The sequence below is a fragment of the Bombus bifarius genome, unplaced genomic scaffold (genome assembly GCF_011952205.1).
Source record: "Bombus bifarius isolate JDL3187 unplaced genomic scaffold, Bbif_JDL3187 scf7180000008526, whole genome shotgun sequence".
Taxonomy (NCBI): domain Eukaryota; kingdom Metazoa; phylum Arthropoda; class Insecta; order Hymenoptera; family Apidae; genus Bombus; species Bombus bifarius.
Genome location: NW_022884708.1, coordinates 194909 through 216255, shown reverse-complemented (window position 1 = coordinate 216255; position 21347 = coordinate 194909). Strand labels below are relative to the sequence as shown.

At 30.4% G+C, this 21347-nt stretch overlaps 1 protein-coding gene across 3 annotated transcripts; it reads right to left on the bottom strand.

The window, feature by feature from the left end:
• Positions 1-4417: 4417 nt before the first annotated feature.
• LOC117213215 (palmitoyl-protein thioesterase 1) lies at positions 4418-20601 on the bottom strand. 3 transcript variants are annotated; one of them, XM_033458580.1, is made up of 9 exons: positions 20513-20601; positions 20232-20305; positions 11898-12045; positions 10770-10879; positions 10202-10329; positions 9148-9306; positions 7822-7939; positions 5003-5161; positions 4418-4773 (listed from the first exon to the last, which is right to left on the bottom strand). In XM_033458580.1, exons 3-9 carry the CDS (start codon positions 11995-11997, stop codon positions 4648-4650), a joined length of 900 nt encoding a protein of 299 aa, XP_033314471.1. In that variant the 5' UTR covers positions 11998-12045; positions 20232-20305; positions 20513-20601; the 3' UTR covers positions 4418-4647. The 3 variants fall into 3 exon arrangements, with proteins under 3 accessions (XP_033314471.1, XP_033314470.1, XP_033314472.1); XM_033458579.1 differs by lacking the exon at positions 20513-20601 and having other exon boundaries at positions 20232-20443; XM_033458581.1 differs by lacking the exons at positions 20232-20305; positions 20513-20601 and adding an exon at positions 13146-13446.
• Positions 20602-21347: the final 746 nt, after the last annotated feature.

The following is a 21347-nucleotide window of genomic DNA, read 5'->3' as shown; positions in this document are numbered from 1 at the left end:
GGATTCCTATTGAGGACGAAGCAGAAAATAAGATACCTTGGATTGCAGTTAGATAACTGTAGAAAGTTCAGGGCTCACTTTGAAAAAGTCTGTGGAAAGGCTGATGCCTTAATGGTCGTTAGGTCGTTAGGTCGTTGTTACTTAATGTCGAGGGGCCCACTGGCTCAGTCAGAAGATTATACTACGAGGTATAGGAGTCAGTGGTGCTTTATGCATCCCCGGCATGGGTTAAAGCGCTGTTGCGGAAAAAGAATAAGAACATCTTGAAGAGAGCACAAAGAGCCGCACTGGTTAGATCGTCGACGGCGTATAGAACTGTGTCCCATGATCTACTATAAAGCGGAGCTCCGAGCCGAAAAGTAAGAACCTAAAAGGAGTTATCATACAAAGAAGAATACATATCATAAGAAGAAGGAAAATAGTATGAGACCCGTTCCAGAGCAGGAGATACCTCAAATTTTGTGGAGAGAATGAGGGCGGTGGAAGAACGCATTGACGACAAGTGGAAAGAGGAATACAGTTTTTACAGAAGTGACAATTGGACGAGAAAATTAATTTCTGACGCTTGTATTTTTAAAAAGTACAAAAGATACATCGATCATTGGACCATGCAAACTTTGGCCGGGCACGGGATTTTTAATGTGTATCGAAAGACGATTAACAAGGAGAATCACTCGAGATGTTGGGATTGTGACACCGATGGTGACGATGCGGAGCATGCGTTGTTCCACTGCCCTAGGTGGATTTACGAGGCGACTGAATTTGAAAGCCACGTTGGCATACTACATACGGTGGAAAATTTGATAGAGGCAGTAACCAAAGAAGAGGACAATTAGACTAAGTTCCAAGCGTTTTCCGGGAAGATCATGCAAGAAAGACGAGTGCAAGAGAAGATTGTGGAGAGGAAGAAAAGACAAGCTAGTAGACTGAACTGAGAAGACCGAACTAGTGAGGGGTACACACTAAGGCCAACGCTGAAGTAATGTCGAAAGGCGTGAGGTGGATAGGTCGGTGATAGTGCTACTGCTGCTCGTGGAGAAAAAGCCGGACTAAAAGTGCCGGGATTTGAACTTGGTCTTGAACGTTCGTAACCAACGGCGCTAACCACAGCTCTACCGTCGTCCGGTCGAGAGTAGGGTCTTTGTGTAGCAAGCCACGGGACAGAACCCGTTGGAAAGTTTGCTGTCGAGTGCTGCTACAAACGGTTCCGGGGTTGGTTCCTGTACCATAAGAGGAGCAGATAGAGGAGGGGTTTTTAGTGGGTATGGTGACTTCCGCCGCGTGCCACACACTCAGTCACTGGGTATGGGTAATACCATTTTCCCCTTCTCGAGGAAAAATAAAAGAAAAGGGCTCGTGAACAGATAGTCGAATCAAACATAATTATCACGAGCCAGGCTCGCGAACAGAAAGTCGGGGGCCAAAGATAAACATCGTAATATAACGATCGTAATTGAATGTTAGTTCCTATCCGTACGCCACGAAAGTTAGTCGCGATTCTTATAATTGCCGTTACAAAGCAGTTTAGTTATTGAAATTTAATAAACCCCTACAAAATGCAAAATACGAAAGTTTTAAATGAAAGCAATGACAACGAATCCAGTGATAGTAACGTGTCTGTGCCAATCAGAAAGCGTGCAAGGCGTATGATTAGATGAGAGTAGTGAAGAGGAAGGTACGACGCGTCAATCATGGATTTGGCAGAAAGTAAAAAACACACCAATAGTTTGGAAGTATTCTGAAACTCATGGCATAAAAGCGTCTGTTTTAAATAATTTAAGCAAGGATCCAAAAATATTAGACCTATTTTCTATTATATTTGACAACAAACTTTGGGAAATATTTGGTACGGGAACAAATCGCTTCGCACATCAGACAATGCACGACGAGCATAAAAGACGGAAAGTGGAGGACACTTCGTATCCTGTTACGTTAGACGAAATAAAGGCCAAACTATGCACTGTGTATTTTGATGGGTCAAGTAAAAAATCAAATATCCAACTGTATTGGATTATAAGAACAGTAGTAGAAACGCCAATATAAGAAAAACAATGCCTTTCAAGAGATTTTGGCAAATTTCGAGATTTTTACGTTTTTCTGATACTGAAACTGCTGATAGTAATGACCGACTTCGAAAGGTAAGACCCATCATCAACCTTTGGAATGAAAAATTTAAAGAAATTTACACGTCCAATGAATATGTCAGTATAGATCCTTGATGAAATATAAAGGGCGTTTAGCGTACAAACAATTCAATTCGTCGAAAAGAGCTTGATTTGAATTAAAAATATAAAAATTGTGCGAGGCAAGTACCGGTTTCTGTCATGGATTTAAAATATATACCGGCCAGGACAAAATTGATCGAAATGATAGTGCGTCGGAGAACGTTGTGATAGAGTTATCATAAATCTACAATAAACAAGGAATATACTTTGTTTCTGGACAAGTGGTGCTCTTCGCCCAATCTCTTTTTAAAACTACACCAGAAAAAGACAAACGTCATCGGAACAGTTCGTAAGAATAGAAAAATATGTCAAAAGACATTCAAAAGCGTATTTTGAAGGAAGGAGAATGTGTATGGAAGTGTTGCGATAATTTGATAGCTCTGAGATGGAAGGACAAACGCGACGTGTATATGATATCAACGAAACATGGAAGTGTAGAGATGGTTGAGCAAAGAATTACGAAAAGTAATGAAGCCTAAATGTATCCTGGAATATAACAAGGGTATGGGTGCAGTTGATCATCAAGATCAGATGTTATCCTGCTTCCCAATCATGAGAAAAGTCATCAAAGGATACCGAAAACTTTTCTTTTACATGTCAGATATAACTCTGTTCAATACCTATATTATGCATAAAACAATGCACAGTCGAAAAAGGGAGATTTATGTTGATTACCGAATAAATATATAGCAGAGGCAATTTTGCAAAATATCGAAATAAATATACATTAATTGAACTTCTTCGACTCTAAGCACAATATTGGGCTCATTTCCCAAAAAATATCGATCCGACGCCTCGAAAGAAGCATCCAATAAGGATGTGTAAAGTTTATTATAAACATAAAATACGAAGCGGAACGAAGTGGGAATACGCGAAATGTAAAATAGCTTTACATCTGCCAAAGTGTTTTAGGAAGTATCATACCATGGAGGTTTTTTACAGTTGTAAGTATTTTCTTATTAGATATTGCTTCAAGGTAAACATTTCTTATAATTTTTTGTCTATAGTATGCTATTTATTTTCAGGCGTAGTATTATTACATTCCTTAGGACAAAATCACATTTGAAGGCGCTTGAATTTCTATCGAAGTATTGTTTATTCATGAAATATAATTTTGAAACTGTCATCTATTGCAAAATATAATATATTTATAATACCTATAAAACGAAGAAAGATTAGAGTTCACTTCCATAACAGCAGTATCGCATAAGACTGACTATACCATAGGTATTCACGCTTCGGCTCGTATTGTGACTGTTCCCGAGCATCAATATGGTTTGTTTACCATACTTTACGCCTACCGCTTGGGCCCGAGTTTCATCGTGCTAAATGGCACGAGAAGGGGTTAAACTTTAAATTGACCGCTAGCGCAAGGAACGTAGAAATTACAAGAATGTTTACTTAGTGCGATCGTGCGCATAAACTTATATTTATAGTATGTCCGGCTTTAGACAGCAAGGGGATAACTGTGATCCTTGAATCGGGAGGACTAAAGGAGACGCTTTGGATTTCGGATTTGTAGTCATTGAAAATGGCACGGTGGCTCGTCTCTACTTATGAGAGAGCAAGTCATTATGTTGGTCATCCAACATAATATTGAAAATTCATTGGATAACGACTATCTAAATTGAGTGTCACATCTTTCAACAGTCAACAGCGAAATTACTGCAAAACGGTTTGACATATCTTCATTTGTTTTTTATAAACTTTATCAGAAGCCTATATCCAAACAAATCATCATGGAACATGGAACATTATACAGTGCGGTAACGTGTGCAAATTGCTAAAATTTAGTATAGAAGTTTATCTATTAATGAACCAACATTGTATATTGATATGACACCGTTAGACCTTTTTCATAGGAACTTTTCCAAAATAGAGTCTACGTCGATAGTCCAGACACGATTGACGAGTTGAAAAGCAATATTATAGTCGCCATTGACGAAATCCAATCCTAGTTATATGAGAATTTAGTGGAAAATTGAGTCAAACGCGTCGAGCTCGTGAAAAAAAACTGAGAGAAATCCTAAATGATAGATATTGTGTTCCATATTATTGTAACGGAGTATCTATCTATGAATCTGATGTTAAAATAAAGAAATCAGACAAACCTCAAATAATTTGTATTTCATTTCAATTTAAAGATGTGACACTCAATTTAGATAACTCCATATTTCAGAAATATAATAGATACAAAAATTTATTGATGAATAGGTATAGTTTGTACAAAAAGTATACATATTTGAATTATTGCGATAGCATTCAATTACAGGAGAAGAATGTGCATTAGTGAAGGGAATACGTAGATACAATAATGATATATGTATTAAGCAAAGATAGTGAAATGTGCATATGTATACACATATATAACATTTGTTTTAAAAAGGTTAATTCTTTATACATTATTTAATGTTATTAATCCTTATAACAAATATTTTTTTATTATATTATCTACAAACCAGTCTTCCGTAAATTGCAAATGGTTCCCATGTACATTAAGAAAATGAATTCTCCCAGAATCGTGTAACATTTTCAAACCTAAACGATCCTGAAATGTACAAATTTATTTTCTGACTGAAATTATTCGTTGTAGTTGTATTTTTTCAAATGCAATTGTAATTTCAATTAATTTTGCTAAGTATTCGTTATAACTGAACCTATAACGTTTATTTTTAATCATTATAACTAAACAAAGATGCTTATAACCAGACAAAAGTTAAAAAACGACGTTTGTGTTTTCAATAATTCTTTAATGATACCTATATAAAATTCTATACCTCACGATATAAATCAGATTGTTCCAATGTTTGAATTAACGATCCCTGTCCTGGTTTGTAAAATCCAAACATTTCCGTTTCTGTAGGCTTGACAATGGTATCATTAGTAAATTTAACTAGTACCATGGTACGTAATCTCTGAAGATTCTCTTTGTACGTCTGGAAAGAAATTTCAATATTATTTAAAGATAAAGTAAGAACGTAATTGACAACAATTATTATAGGGTATTCGCACACCCTTAGTTCTACTTGACTTCTTAGCGAAGGAATTCACAACTCTAAAGAGACGATTTACTCGCACTCTCTTTTCTCTCTCCTTGTCTCTTTGAGTTTTTGCCATACTTTAGTTTTCATTTTGGGAAACAAAGAATTTCGATATGCCAACTTGTAACAGAAAATTAAACTACTAAAGATAGGTCGAGTAATGCTCGTCCATATGATCATCAATGTTTAAATTTTAAATGGGCGCGTAGTGAAAAGCTAGTGTTTTTAAATTTGTCTCAATACTTTTAAATTGATCGGTATAATAAGATTCATATAATTATTTAAGTAGCTATAAAAATTTACACAATGGTATTTCCTTATAGAGAAAGTAGAAGTAACATATATTCCCCCGTGTATAGTTTTATGTAAAAATGACACTGTCCCCTTTACTACTTTCCTCTGGAAAATAAAAATTTATAATGAAACTAAAAATAAATTAAATCAATTGGAAATTATTGACCGCCTCAGTGCTTAGATGGAAGTTCTGAAAGCGGGCAAGAGTATATTATCATCGTCTATGAAAATATGCTCATTACACATTACAAAAGAAGATTTTATCCATGAAGTAAGTAGATAACTTTTTTTAATATCTATATTACATTTACAACTGGCTCTGTTAAGCCAGATAAATAACCAGTAAAGAAGTAGAAAAATAAGTATGTAACCATAAATGAAGTTGGACATAAAATTGATGATTTTTAAAAAGATGTGTAGAAAATTTATCTAAATTTTTTCTTGTAGATAGTCGTAAGCGTCATTTAATTAAAGAAAACAGCGATTTTATCAATCTTTCAATTCAAAGTTCCGCAATTAATACATTAAATATAAGGCCTATTATTTACATTAACAGCTGTTCAAGCTGTTCTTTTCGAAAAAAATACTACTCAATAGAATAGCACTCAAAGAATTGTTTCAATTAAAACAAATCCTGAAATTGTGAAACGCTACTGAATATGTGTTTGAAATGTAAATAAATCAGATGATTTAAATAAATAACAAAGAGACCGAAGGACGTATTTCAGTATTGCGCCATCTTACCACCAGAGGACTGAAATCTATGTCACGCCTTCATTAGAATAAGTTCATGGGCCTACATATTATGTATAAAAATTAAGCGCAAATCTACGGAACCCAAACTCGTGTCAGTAAGAGGAAGAAGTGGTACTGCGCACGCAATAATGGACGATCGCCGATTGATCATTGAATTTCGTTATCATATTGTTAGAAACATAAATGAAAACTTTTTACCGGTACACTCTTGTAAGACCGTATTTGCTACGTCTGTATAATATTAATGCAAAAATGCATAGTGAAAAAGGAAAGCTGTAACATTAAGAAAAAAGCATGATGAAGAATAATTGTACATATAACATTTTCTTCTACTGTGTTAATTCCAAGCTTTCTTCATTTTTATACATATACTTTTTAACATCACAGAATTTTCTACTGTCAATAATTGATCTCTTATTACAAATAAAAGCAATAAAAAGATATATCATATCTAGCATTTATTTATTGATATACATAAATTGTTTTATATATTGATGTACATATATAGTTACTAAATTGCTATTCGTTCTTCTTATCTTTCTTTATGTAAAATAATAATTTTAATATTAAGTACGTTATGATGTATTCTAAGGATTCATGTTTTATTTTATAAAAATGATATTTACCAATCCATTTGAAATAAAGTACTTCTATTTTAATTCCATGACCATGAAACGAGTGCCTTTCATTCGAAAAATTTGGCGTAGTAGAAAAAATTGGCGTCCATGTCCGCCTTACATAGCTCCGAAAATAGAAATAAATGACCCTTTTGAAATTTTTAAAATTTTCCATACTTTCCTAAGTACAATGCAAATGCAATAACTGGAATAGAAAAAATACTTGGGCCTCAGTCAGATGGTAAGTGTTAAACATTTCTTTTTTATCTATTCCACTCAAAGTTAGAATTGCGTTTCGGTATTCTAAACTATAATTGAAGGATAAAGTTTTATAATTATCATGTAGACCGAAGAATTATGTTCTGAATTAAAATTTGAAACAGAATAAAATATTCTATTAGTAGTAACCTTTTCTTAAATTAGTAGAAAAATTAGAACAAGAAACATTAGCGTGTACAGATACATAAAGTCACATATGTATATGTATATAAGTACGTATAGTCAAATGCAATTTGAACTTCGGGGAAATGGATAAAAAAATGTCTAACACCTGACTTGAGATCCAAGTTTGTTTTCTATTGTAGTTATTTCACTTATATGTATTTAGAAAAAAAGCCAAAGGTTAAAATAATTACAAAAAACTGTTATTTATATCCATTTTCGGATGTGCTTATGGCGGACTTTGACGTCATTTTTCCAGCCGATATCAAATTTTCCGAGCGAATGGCACTCATTTTAGTTATCAGGAGATAGAGCAGCAGCTACTAACAACTAGAACATGCAATAGTTATCTTTTTGAAACTAATAACTCACTTAGGAAACTTTCCTTATTAGATAATTGTCATTTTTAATAGGATAAAGTGTTATGTAGACATATAGATATCTTACCTCATTAATATAACGCTCGTTATTGATGTCGGCCATAAACATACTTTTCTTTTTATATTCTTCTTCTTGATATGGATCATGCCAATACGTTGCTTGAATAAATTTTCCTTGAACTGTTCTATAATGAAATAAAATAATTTTATAACATGAGTAACGAACTGAAATGAAAGTATTTATAAAAGAATATATACTTTATATTTTATATGTACTATGTAATAATTATACACATATAGGTATAAGTTATTGCTATTATATAAAAGTGTAAATTAATATAAATGTTAAAAGAACAATATTACAATCCCTTTCAAAAGGTATAAGTATAATGACTACAAAAGGTATTTTATACTTTGTACACTACTTATACTTGTTATTACTAATTAATGAGGTCTGATTATATCTAATAAATTTCCTATCACTTATAATACAAAAAATTGATACTATACAAATGAAATGTAAATCTTTATAAAAAAAAACGCTTTATTGGTAAAAGAGGTACGTATAAATACGGCAATTATTTAGAGAGCTAAGCTATCTTGGATTTCGATGATTTTTTGATATGTTATCAGGAACATGATTCTAAACAACTTTCATCTATAAGTGTAGTCGCTGTTCGGTCTTATTTTACGAAATATTTACAAAAATCTGTCAGTAACATTATAATGAATTCTACCTATAACTGTGCGTTCGTGATAGCGTATAGGAACGTAAAAGGAATCTTTCGTCGATCACTGATGACCTGCATCGCACTGAACGTGTCAATGACTCAATACTCATAGCAACTTTTTCAGTCTTTATACTTTCCGAAAACTTTAGTACGTTGAATGCGTAGAAATAATTACTTCTAAATATCAACTCGGGATAGCTTCATTCAACAACAAACCAAAATGACTGCAAAATGGTACGCTAAGGCCCACTATCCATGAAGCGTCGCATTGATGCTAACAGTACGTTCCCATGCTGTGATCATTATAAAGTAATGTGCAGCTCTCCATGAAACAGCAGCGAGCCGTTTTTGTCATGACGATTGGAGTTAACATTGTCAGTAGTTAGTACAGAAGCACAGATACGTTGCAACAATAAACGATGCACTTATGCTTCTATGAAGCGACGCTTCATGGACAGTGAACTTAACAAATGCGGAAAACAAAAATTAAATATGTAACTTCTAAAATCAACGAGTTATGCATCAAAATGCTGAAATTGTTCATTTGCAACCTAATATTTGTTATGATTGTGCACAACTTTATGTGTCACCTATTTAAATTAACATAATGTAGGTATGTAAGACATTGTAAGAAAACAAAAGTAAAAATTAAAAATCAATACTGTAAGTAGGCTCCATATTTGATTATGCGAGTTATATAGTTGCAAATCTTAGGTTTCAATGTTCCACAATTTGGCAATCCAAAAACGCCTTGATGTTGACCACCCAAGGAGATGAAATTCTTAACTGGGGGATTGGGGCATCTTTGAATTACCGCTCTCCTGTAATATATAAAGCATTAAATGATTATTCCAATATCATCTTTGTACGTAACACATCTGTTATAAAATTGAATTTACTTTAGAAATACAAACATTTTTTTCAAGTTTCGTTAACCTGTTAAAAAATTTATTGAACTTGTTTTGTTTTAAGTCATATTGTCGTTAGCCCAAATACCACTATTGGGTGATTACGATAAATACAACCTCCAAATTATTTATGTATGGTATGTATTCATATAAGAGAATTAAGACTGTAATACCGACTAGGGTTAGTGTAGGTATACATATACACATATATACATATGTACGTATATATGTACTGATATATGTAACTCTGCTGGTGCATATATGCTCGTGTATGTACAATGTGCAGGGTATACTGAAAGTAAGTGTCATGTCTGCCACAGCGTGAGTCTACGTCTTTGAACACCTCCAACATCTTAAAATTCAGCATGAAATTTTTTATTCTATCGCATAGTACTTGTAACGAAGAGCAACTTTGCAAAAAGAACTATAGGTCGCAATTCAATCGTCCCCTTGAAAAATAATGTTAATGTTCCATTGTCCCTTGCACTGACATTATTTATATTATGTTTATACTTCGCAGTCAGATAGAAAATAAACGACATAATACGTATTATATTATACATTATATGCGTCATAATTGATTTTCTCGAAAACGAAGCCTTGTATTAAAAATTGTCATTCTACATTTTTGATACTTTTACACGATCACAATTATCGACCTTCAGCTTGTTGCACGATTTTCAATACACCCTGTATATCATTTACTAGATATCTATCTGTGAAATACAATAATAAACTCCTTTTACAGATAGATCACACCTTCCATCAAATACCTAATTTTGTTAATTTTCTCATAAATAATACTTACAGAAATTGAGCACCTTGAGAAAATCCAATAGCGTTATAACCGTTTTTAAGACGTTCATTTTTCGACAATTGTTGACAAACTTCTTGTATTTGCTCATTAATATTTCCAAAGTAACTATGTTCGACATCCTAAAATATTATAATAAAGTGTCAATAAACATTTAGCTTGCTGCCTAAAAAAACATCGGTTATTGGAACATCACTGACTAGTAGCTATTAATGAACAAAACTGAGATAGGTAAACATACAGTAACTCGCATTAATATTCGAACACTTATAGAATTTTCAAACAGTATCTAACAGATTTATCTCATCCTTTTTTAGTTAGAAAAGGTATGTACATTAAATAAATAAAATATATGTTTCTATCAACTACAATAGTTGGTACACTACAAATCTTTTCAAACATGAGTTAAGTGGTGTCGAGGAGGGCACAATTTGATGTTACTACAACTTTTCAACCATCTAGTTTAGATTATTCAAAATTCAAAAAATATGTATCTATTTATGTACAGTAAACTTAAGATGCTATTATTATATAAATAATTAAGAATTGCAAAAATACCTACCTCTATTTCATTATTTCCCAATCGAATAGAATACACATAAATGTTAGGTATTCTATTCTCTATCAATTTTTTTATTCCTCCCAAACTAAACGAAAAGCAGCAACTGTCTCCTGAAATTATATTATCTTTTAACCATAATATCTAGTATCTATTGTATACAAACACGTGTTATTAGATTTATTACATGAAAAATTAAATATTAATGCTATTATAAAAAATGTTAATTACTGTGTGCTATCATCGTTTTGAAATAAAATAAAAGTAATATAAAAAATCAATAGTAACATTCATCTAATTTATGGTAGATTAAGAGAAGTGATTTAGAATGTGAGACAGATAAAAAACTAGTACTTATATTTTCGAATTCTGTATGTCACGAAAACAGAACAATAATTTTTGGTTTTCTAAAATAAAATTACGTCAGTCAGTTTCCAGCTGTCAGTTGTATGTAGTCGGTCTGTCAACTTCGAAATTTTATATCTCGATAGTGAATGGTGCGAACGACACAAGTTTTTAATACATAGATAATAAGTCCTATTTTGAAAACGTCTCGAAGTCAGTTATAAAAATATGTAATAAAAGATGTAAGTTCCCGTTTGAAAATTTGAATATGATCTTCGCAGGACATTTCAAGGTCATCGCAAAATCAAATATACAAGAATATAGTATGTCTCTCGCGATATCATACACTTTTTGTCTGAAGCATTTTTTCGTGCTATTCATATTTTTCGAGATATTTGAGTGTTCTCAGACAAATCGATCTGTACAGTAGAACTCCATTTATTCGAACTGACATGCATCACAATGCCCGATTTATCGAATACATATCTTCCTGTTATGTGAATTCAGGCCACATAACGCACTGCTTCTACGAATAATGATTTTTGCCTTATTATGGTATTTGCCTATTTACAAAATTCATCATAGCGAAATTCAAACTTAGCTTAACAGATTTCATATATGGAAATTAACTCCGATTACACGAATAATAAACAGCGAAGCTTGGAACTAGCGGGCACCTATTATCTGTTTGATCCAGTTAGTCGACACGTCTTGCTTCTTAATTATGTCGAATAAATAGAGTTTTACTATATAGGTACATCGTATAAAAAGGATGAAAAACATTACCCATTCCATGCCATAGAACAACTGGAGGAGAATCAATTTGCACGCCATCAAATTGATATATATACGAAAAAAAGAATAGTAATAGAATATATTTTCCCATTATTATGTAATTCCTTTTATATGAATGGATTGTATGAAACAATTATTCCTATAAAAGAAAGAAGTTATATAGTACTATAAAGAATTATCCTTGCATCGCTATTCAAATCTACTGTTACAAATTAATTTGGATCTATAAAGAAAGTACTACACAGCTCTAATTTGACATTTCGCCTTAGACCTTCTCAAATTTCTGTTTCGATGTTCAAAACCTGTTTGTTCTCAATATATTCACTATATCTCCGTTTTCATTATATCTCTTTCATCAAGAGTATTGGTAAGCGAGAACGATATAGCAAGTTTATAAATTCGGTCAGTGGTTAAAGCTTACAATTTTTGACGATCACAATAAATAATTAGAGATAAAATAAATAATTAGAGAATGAGAATTACGGTAAACTATATAGAGTTGTAGAGCTGTACTATGTCAACTGAGAACCTGTCCTTCCTTTGCGATACTGCAAAGAATTTTCCGAACTAATTAGCTAGGAAAGAATAAAAAAATCAAGTTTTTTAACTAATTGAACGACTGAAACTATGCGTTTCGAAATTGTGTTAAAGTGAAAAGGTTAAAGCTTTTTTGTGCATGAAACGAAGCATTTTAAAACATTAATACTATTATGAAACTATTATAAAACTATTATGATTACATTGTTGAAGTTTCAAACAAATCTGAAAATATGTATAGAAGTTTCAAGATATGTATAGGAGTAACTACACACAAGTATATTATATTTCGCAGAGGTCACGAAATTATTTAAACGATCGATTATCTACCATATTAATATAAGAATAAACCTCAATATTTAATAATACCGCCTGTTATATCCCTAAAATTGCTATTTATATTGTACACTAATTTTTTATTAAATATACCTGCAATAAATATTCTGTAACTTCTACTAAAGTCGTCCAAAAAGTAATATCTATTTTGAAATAACAATAATACAATTGCATTTTAAAAAGCTTTCTCTATTTATATTTTCAATACAATCGCCGCTCCTATTTTAACACTTATCGTAACATGAGATGAGCTTTATACGTATATATATGTATTGTACGAAATTATATATGACGAAGGTATACAATATACATACACACACACACGCGCATAGACACACACAATATATATATATATATATTGTATACCTTTGTCATATACAATTTCAATACTTCCACTGCGAATTCACAGTTCGCATAACCATCGTTGTACACCGCGCCGTTCTTTTTCAGGCTGTGTCCGTTCCGTGTTCTTGCTGTGCCTCAGATTTTAAATGTAACGTTGAATTTACACTACTTCACTTTGAAGGGGCACAAGTTTATACATCATCCGCGCTGTGTCCGTTGGTCATTAATAGACACGACGTGTCCCGGATGCAATTGGTAGTTTGGTAATCTTCAATATTCTTTCTGTTTGCCTAACACAGCACGGATGGCCACAGCCATCTCAACGTGTTTCGTCCGTGCATGACGCTATCTTTTGTAGCGAAGAACACTTGATGCGAAGACTGCGTACCGCCTAATTATATACAGTATTCTTATACTGTGTCACGCTGAAGAGATTCGTAAAACTTCTGTCCGTGATCTATTAGTCGTTTGTAAAAATGAAATTCTCCTTTTTCTTTACGGTTCTTATAACGGATGTACGTTGAATCGGCCTTTTATTCTTTTGTCGCTTTACTTCTTCTTCCTCTTCTTCATCCAAAAGTTATTAGCTATTAGTAATAGCTATCATAGCTAACAATAAGTTTTCAATTGGAAAGAGGTACATCTCGGATGGTCCCCGGTGTAAATATTAACGCATAAACATCCGGACACGGAACGAATACAGAACGGATACGGAACGGATACGGCTTGATCGTGTATAAATGGATTTTAAATTATCGTCTCCTGCGAAGTATTGTCCTCCCAAAAACTCTCAATTTTGTAGAAAAACAGTAACTGGATCGTTTAATGCGTCCAACATTTTTAATGCAATCGCAGGCACTATGCCTTAAGTTCTCTCCACAGTAATGAGAGGTTGGGATGCTTACAATCACATCCTCTACAATCACTGTCGTGCCAATTATTCATAATCCTATCGCTGTAAACTGTTCTTTTTTTAATTTCTTTTGCATGAAAGTTTTCTGCATTTAAAAAGCGTAGCGGTGCGACAGTGCGGCCGCATTTCATTTTCGGTGGAATTTTCAATTCGTATCATTAGTTTGAACGTATGAAACAACGACAGTAATAATTACTTAAACATAAAATTTGCTATGATTAACATATGAATAAAGCTAGTTGATCTTTTAGCATATTCCATCTTTTTATATGGCTTCTATGTACATTACTACGTATTCTATGTGCATTTTCAAGCTAATTTTAAAGTGAATTAATATGATCATGATAGTCGTGTCACATTACGATGTTAATAAATTCTCGGAATGTTTAATATAACATACAATATTATTCTCAATATACAAACTCTTGCGAGTCAGTATATGTACACTTGTACATTAACGTACAGTGGCTCACGAAAGTATTCGAACATTCTTAGAATCTTTGAATATACAGGGTGGTTGGTAACTGGTGGTACAAGCAGAAAGGGGGTGATTCTACGCGAAAAAAGAAGTCGAAAATATAGAATAAAAATTTTTTTCCTTTTTTTTTTTTAAATTTTTCCATCGAGGCAACGATCTACAGTGAGATCCGTTATAACGTACCGCACGCGTACCGAGCGAAAATTCAAAGTCGATTTTCTCGAAAACAAAGCCTCAAACGAAAAATTTTTATTCTATATTTTCGGCTTGTTTTTTCGTGTAGAATCACCCCCCTTCCGCTTGTACCACCAGTTACCAACCACCCTGTATATATATTATACAAAACCACTGTGACATCGTAGCTAACATTTAAGAACACTTTTGTGAAATGTTGAGTATTTGCAATCGACACAAAACTATGGTTAGTTCTGCTGCTTTTAATTGTTTATACTGTTATAAAATGATTTAAAAATTAAAAAAAAGAATTGAATGATCTTTCTGTCAACCTAATATATATTATCAATGTTTCTTATAGCTCAGTCAAACATTTCGTCCAAAACCATAGTTTAATTTTCATGTTTTCATGTTTGAAAATTGTAAATGCAACAAATTTTTGAGCAGTTCCATCAACATCATTATAAAATTTCTTATTATGCGCATTTGCAAAAAAATTGCAGTTCTGTATCGATATAAATATCGTAAATATACATATTAATGTCTTAATGCATCTTATAAATTCGCATAGGCTAACTAAAGATTAGTAAAAAAGATTGCTCTCTTTTACTAATTTAAAAAGTGATCATTGTAATTAGAAAGATCGATTGTCGAAAAATGATCGCGAACGATCACGTCGTCCGGGGAAAAATATAGACAAAGGCAAGAAAGCGACAAATTTATACATAGTACATTTTTGTACTCCGTCAAAATATTTATTATATGTTTATATTACAATTTATTACGTTACTATCAAAATATTATAATTCCTTAAATTAGAATTGGTTACTAATATATAATATAATCTCAAGGCACAAACAAAAGCCTGTTATAGGCTATGGTTAAGAAGATAAATATTCACTAATTGTAATAATGACATATGTAGCGAAATGAGATATATACGCATCGAACAGTTGCAGTTCGATAAAGAATAAAAAATTAAGAGTGTAATCGAACGTGTTTTTCATTGAATAATCGTGATTTCATAATACATATTTTTATTTACATTGTATTATATCATTAAAATATACCTATTCGTTATATAGTAAAACGTGTACATATGTTCCTACCAACACAACTAATACGTCAAATAATAATGATATAATGACCAAGTCATAAAAGAGTTAAAATTGGAGAAAATAAATAAAAGCGTAGCTCAAAACTATATCATCTGATGAAACGACTGCATTTCCTCAACCACGATACTGCACGACTTCATTACTACCGAGTCGAAAATTAATACCGACAAGATATTCGATTGACATCACTCATAATCAGTTTAACACTGAAAACCGATCGGCTAGATTGACTGACCCATAGACTTATGGTCTACATATGCATCTATGTTTTTACGTATGCATACCTAACAATAAATCACCATACACTACCAAAGAACTAAATTACCAATCTGACTTGATTACAACTTTATAATCAACCTGCGAATTTAAAAAAGTGTAAGTAGAAAGAAAAATATTTTGTTCAAATTTTTTTTAATATTTAACCGGTGGTCAAATAAACGATACCTTTTATTGTAGAAATGACTACGAATAAAATAAAAGATTAATTTAGAAGTACAATGGTTTATGAAATAAATCTTTCACCAGTTAAAAACAAGAAGGAATGAAATTCGTATATTTTTCAGTTGCGGAAAATAACAGCTTTTTACGAAGGTAATTTTTGTAAAAATCGACAACTTTAAAATGTTCCCTATTCTCATAATGTGAACAAAATTAAACATCCAGAAAAAAGAAGTCCGATTGGATTAGATCGGAGTTCTACTTCGGATAGGTTTTGATTAAATCTAGCATCAAATGCAACATGAAATAGTGTCGAAAATTTATTATGAAGGCATTTTGCAAATGCATGAATTGTCAGAACTGAGATTTCGTATGTTTATGTTCAGAGTATCCTTTTTCACCTTTGGATAGGGAAGATAAAATATACGTGCAAGAATTACTCATAATCCTCATTACTTACAAAAGGTTCATTACATTGAAGATAATATTCGTAGAAATTTTATTTGTTCTATTTTCTACCTTATCGTAATTACTTAACATAAAAAATAATTACATATTATCTCGATTAATCACTTTATTGAACTAATAGATCTATTAAAAACATCATTCGTTTAACAATATCTAAAAACATACATTATGTGAATAACGGCGTTAAGAAACAAAAACACATTTAGCATTATTTGCAAAATAATGTTTTTATGTTTTGAATAACAATGTTTTCGATTCCAATGATAATTTTAAATAAGGGGAAGTAATAATATTACAATTTCATTCAAAACACTATATATGTATTTCAATTTCTGAATACATGAAATAAAATAAATTTTTTTGTAGTACTAAGAAATATCTGCTTCTATCTGCAATCTATATTAAAGTTTTACTATATTATAGCTGATTATAGTAAAACTTTTTCATATAAAAAGATTTCATATAAATATTTTCTATGTTTTATTCTTCTTCGATCTAATATTATGAAGGTTTAAAAACTGATTATAATTTTTTATGCTTGCAAATTTAACCTACAATAGTGGAATCTTGTCTTAATAAATTAGTTTTAATTTCAAATTCATAAGCTATAATTAATAAAATATGATAAATTTTATAATGATAAGATAATTAATAAAATATTAAAGAAACAAATACAAATGATATAATAAAAATAAATTATTTTAAAAAAATACATTAAGAAAACTTTTGTGTAAGTAATTTTATACTTTGATTTGTGTATGCTATTTGATGTATGCATGTAAATGTTAAAACTCACACGTATATATGTATATAATTACAGTTGAACTCCTTATATTAAAACTATTATTATCATTTTCTAATATTTATTGTATTTGTAGGTAAAGATTAGTATAAAAAAGGTATTATGACATGACATAAAATTGTTAAGTAGTTAAAAATATAGAACAAAATGTATATTATAAGTATTGTACATACTTCAGATGTCACTACGCAATGAGCATTTTTAAATTAAAAATTTTAATTCTTATCTTTATAAGACAACGTTAAAAATGTGTGTCTTACATAGTTGTTTATAAAAAAATTTCTTGTGGATTAAAGCAACATTAATACTATATAATAATAATGAGCTTCTTTACCATTTACCAATGATTATTTATTGGTATTTTATAGGTTATGCATGGTTATCCTAAAATTTATGACACTATGAAAATTTGGCGTAATTGAATGAAATATATGTTAAACTATAGCAAGTAATTATACAATTAAACTGAATAATGGAACTTCTGCAATCAATATAAGTTATATATTCATTCATATGTATCTACTTACATACATATATCCAACAAGCCGTTTCGGTTTCACGAAATACTGAAAGTTTATTATACTTACGTTTAGATTAACTTTAACTTGATATAGTATGCAGACAATACAAAGTGTAAATACTATACATATATACATATGTATATTATTGTATATACATATCTAAATAATAATATTAAGTCCTAATTACACGATCGTTAAAAAAATAGTGAAACGATGAATAAGGCAAAGATTGAAATTAACCAATGTAAACAGGCTACTTTCACTTTAAAATAATAAAAATTAGACAATTTTACAGATATCATTCTAGTTTTCCCTTGGTCACGAACGTTTCTGATAATCATTTCAGATAAAACATTTATATTCATAACTACTGTTATTAATGTAAGAATACTACATTTACTTTCATTGTAAGATATATGTCATAAATATTAATTTAATACAATTTTTTACTATTTATATATTGGGCTAACGTTGATTTAATGTAGTTTTTATCACTTACATAACATTGTTACTACAATAAAATTTGTTTAATATAATGGGGAACATTTTAACATCTTACTTTTACTAGATATTGATATCAAATTATGATTCTATTTTGCAATGAAATGTTTTCATAATTTCAAAAAATATATTGAAAAACCATTTTATACAAAATGATATATACTGTATATGTACTCTCAACTATGATTTTTAGAAATAACCTTTCTACTAAATAAATTATATTTGCTATTTATTTGCTATATTCTGATAAAATTATTAATTGGATATATTAATAAAATTATATAGAAATACTCCCAAGATATTGAAAAGAACTTAAGAACCCTTTAAATTTTATAAAATAAGAGAATATAAGAAAAAAATATGGTTATAATTGATGATAATATATTTGTAATGTAAATTTAATTTTAGAGAATCAATAAATTTCAAATTTAATGGTTTTTATCACAAAATGCCTTCGTGTACTATATTGATAAATTTCTTTCAACAGAATGTATTTACGTATATGAAAAAATCATAAAACGTTAATCTTCAGAAATTATATGTATTAGAATATAATCAAACTTTTGTCTGAAATACATTTTTGAAAAGCAATAGAAACTTATAACATTTCATGATAATAATACATTATTTAAACTATATGAATTTATCTGCTAGACTGAAGTTATTAGTCATTATATTATTATTGAATATAACATAAATTGGTCACTTCTGTGATTTTTGTAGTTTATAATTTCAAATTCTTTTTTGATGGCTTTATATAGGTAGCTAAATTTTCATCCTATTATACATATACATGTATATTTTGGCAAAATAACCTTAAAAAGAAAAACTGATGATGAATCTAAAGGTATAAAAAATTATTACATACCAATGTCCTTTTACTTCCATTATAGGTGCAACAATCTTTAGCCTAAGTTATTAATGATGGAAAACAATGAAAGGTTGCACAGAGCTATGTAATTTGATATATTTTAAGCAGTCCCAGACTTGCATTTCTAATTTCCACATTCTGGTTGTGTCTCCCCAAAATTATGCATTCACTTTGGGTAGTGAAAAATCATATTCGTTATAATGTTTTGATTGTTCGATGGATGTAATTAATTCACCCAAACTATAAATAATTTCTTTTGTGTAAACAATTTCTAGAAACTCTTCTTTTGCAAGATGTAAACATTTCATTTAAAAATTGATGAACTGGTTAACTAGTGTGAAATGGAATACCATTATTGACTAATTCAATAATTTTTTTATCTAAAATCTAATGCCAATGCATAATCTTAGAAGAAAGCTTGGCTTAATTAAATGTACAAATGAAAGTTCACGGCTGCTTAAATAGTCAGAAAGAAAGAAAGAAAGAAACGAAAATATGAGATATATAATGATGGATCCGGGATATCTATTTGCAAAAATGTACAATAGATGTTATTTTTCCTGCATTGGGTTTTTTGCAACAGTTGATATGCGATCCATGGTTCCTTCTAAATTTTGTATCCTTATGATAAAATCTGATGCAATAAAAAAATTTTGACATTGAATTTCATATCTTGTACATGTGTATATCTTCACCACTTCAAGTAATAAGCAAAAACAATACACATAAAAATTGTATGATTATATCAAGATAGAAAAAATAATAAATTTTGAAAGTAAAAACGAGAGCATACTAAGATATATATATTTATCCTAAAACGTACCGTTCCCGGATATTAGATTTCATTCCATTTTATTATTTTCATTCTTATCCTTAAAGCCTTTCATGTAAGAAATCCTGAAAAATGTTTTATGTATATATAATACATATATTGAGTAACACCTCTTAAATTATATATTAAGGAAGGCGGACACGAAAAGTAGAATAAACATTGGCTCTTTATATTTTATTACTAACATAATTGCACTATAACTATTTATCACAACACTATTCAAATATTTTATACGTAATTACTTAATTATTACAATAAATCTTATATATTACTTGATTTTAATTATTATTCCGTTTTTCTATCAAAGATTTCTCTCTGACATTATAATCGTATTACCAACATCCAACTCCAACAACTAACGAATAAGTGTTGCCAATTTTTGCACAATTAACTAAAATACCAGATATTACCAACATTACCAATAACACCAATAATATCAGGGGATATAAATATATGGCGTGATCGTATATATATATATACGACTATATAACCATGGAATGCCGTAGACGTGGATTAATGGAGCATACACTGTAAGCTGCACTAGGTTCTGACATAATAAATTGAATGCTTATTCAATATTGTGCAGAATATTAAAAATTATTAAAATATAAAACAGATGTATATTTACCCCCACAATTTTTAAATAAAGCTATTTTATTATTCCTTCTTTATTATTACTGGATATCTGTTATTCGTCTTACCTTATGCTCCTTTCCTTGGTTAACTTATGAAAGTACTTATTTTCTCTGGCTTTTTAAATACTTATGCTTTGGCTTCGGTGATATTACATACATGTTGCGTGTGTGCGTGTGTGTGTAGGTAGAGATATTTTACGTCTAAATGTACATACACACATACATAAATAATTGTGTACACAAATTTTTATTAATTTTGTTATTTTATATCAAATGTGAGTATAGTTAATGATGAATGATAATATTTTGCTAGCTTTGTTTTTATTCATCACTGAAAAATATTAATGTTTAGTTTCAAAAAGAATACCAGATAATATTTACATATACATATTAGAAAATTATTATAAAAAAAATAATTTCTAACAAATTAAATACAATTAAATCTAAATGAATACACATTCTGTATTATCTG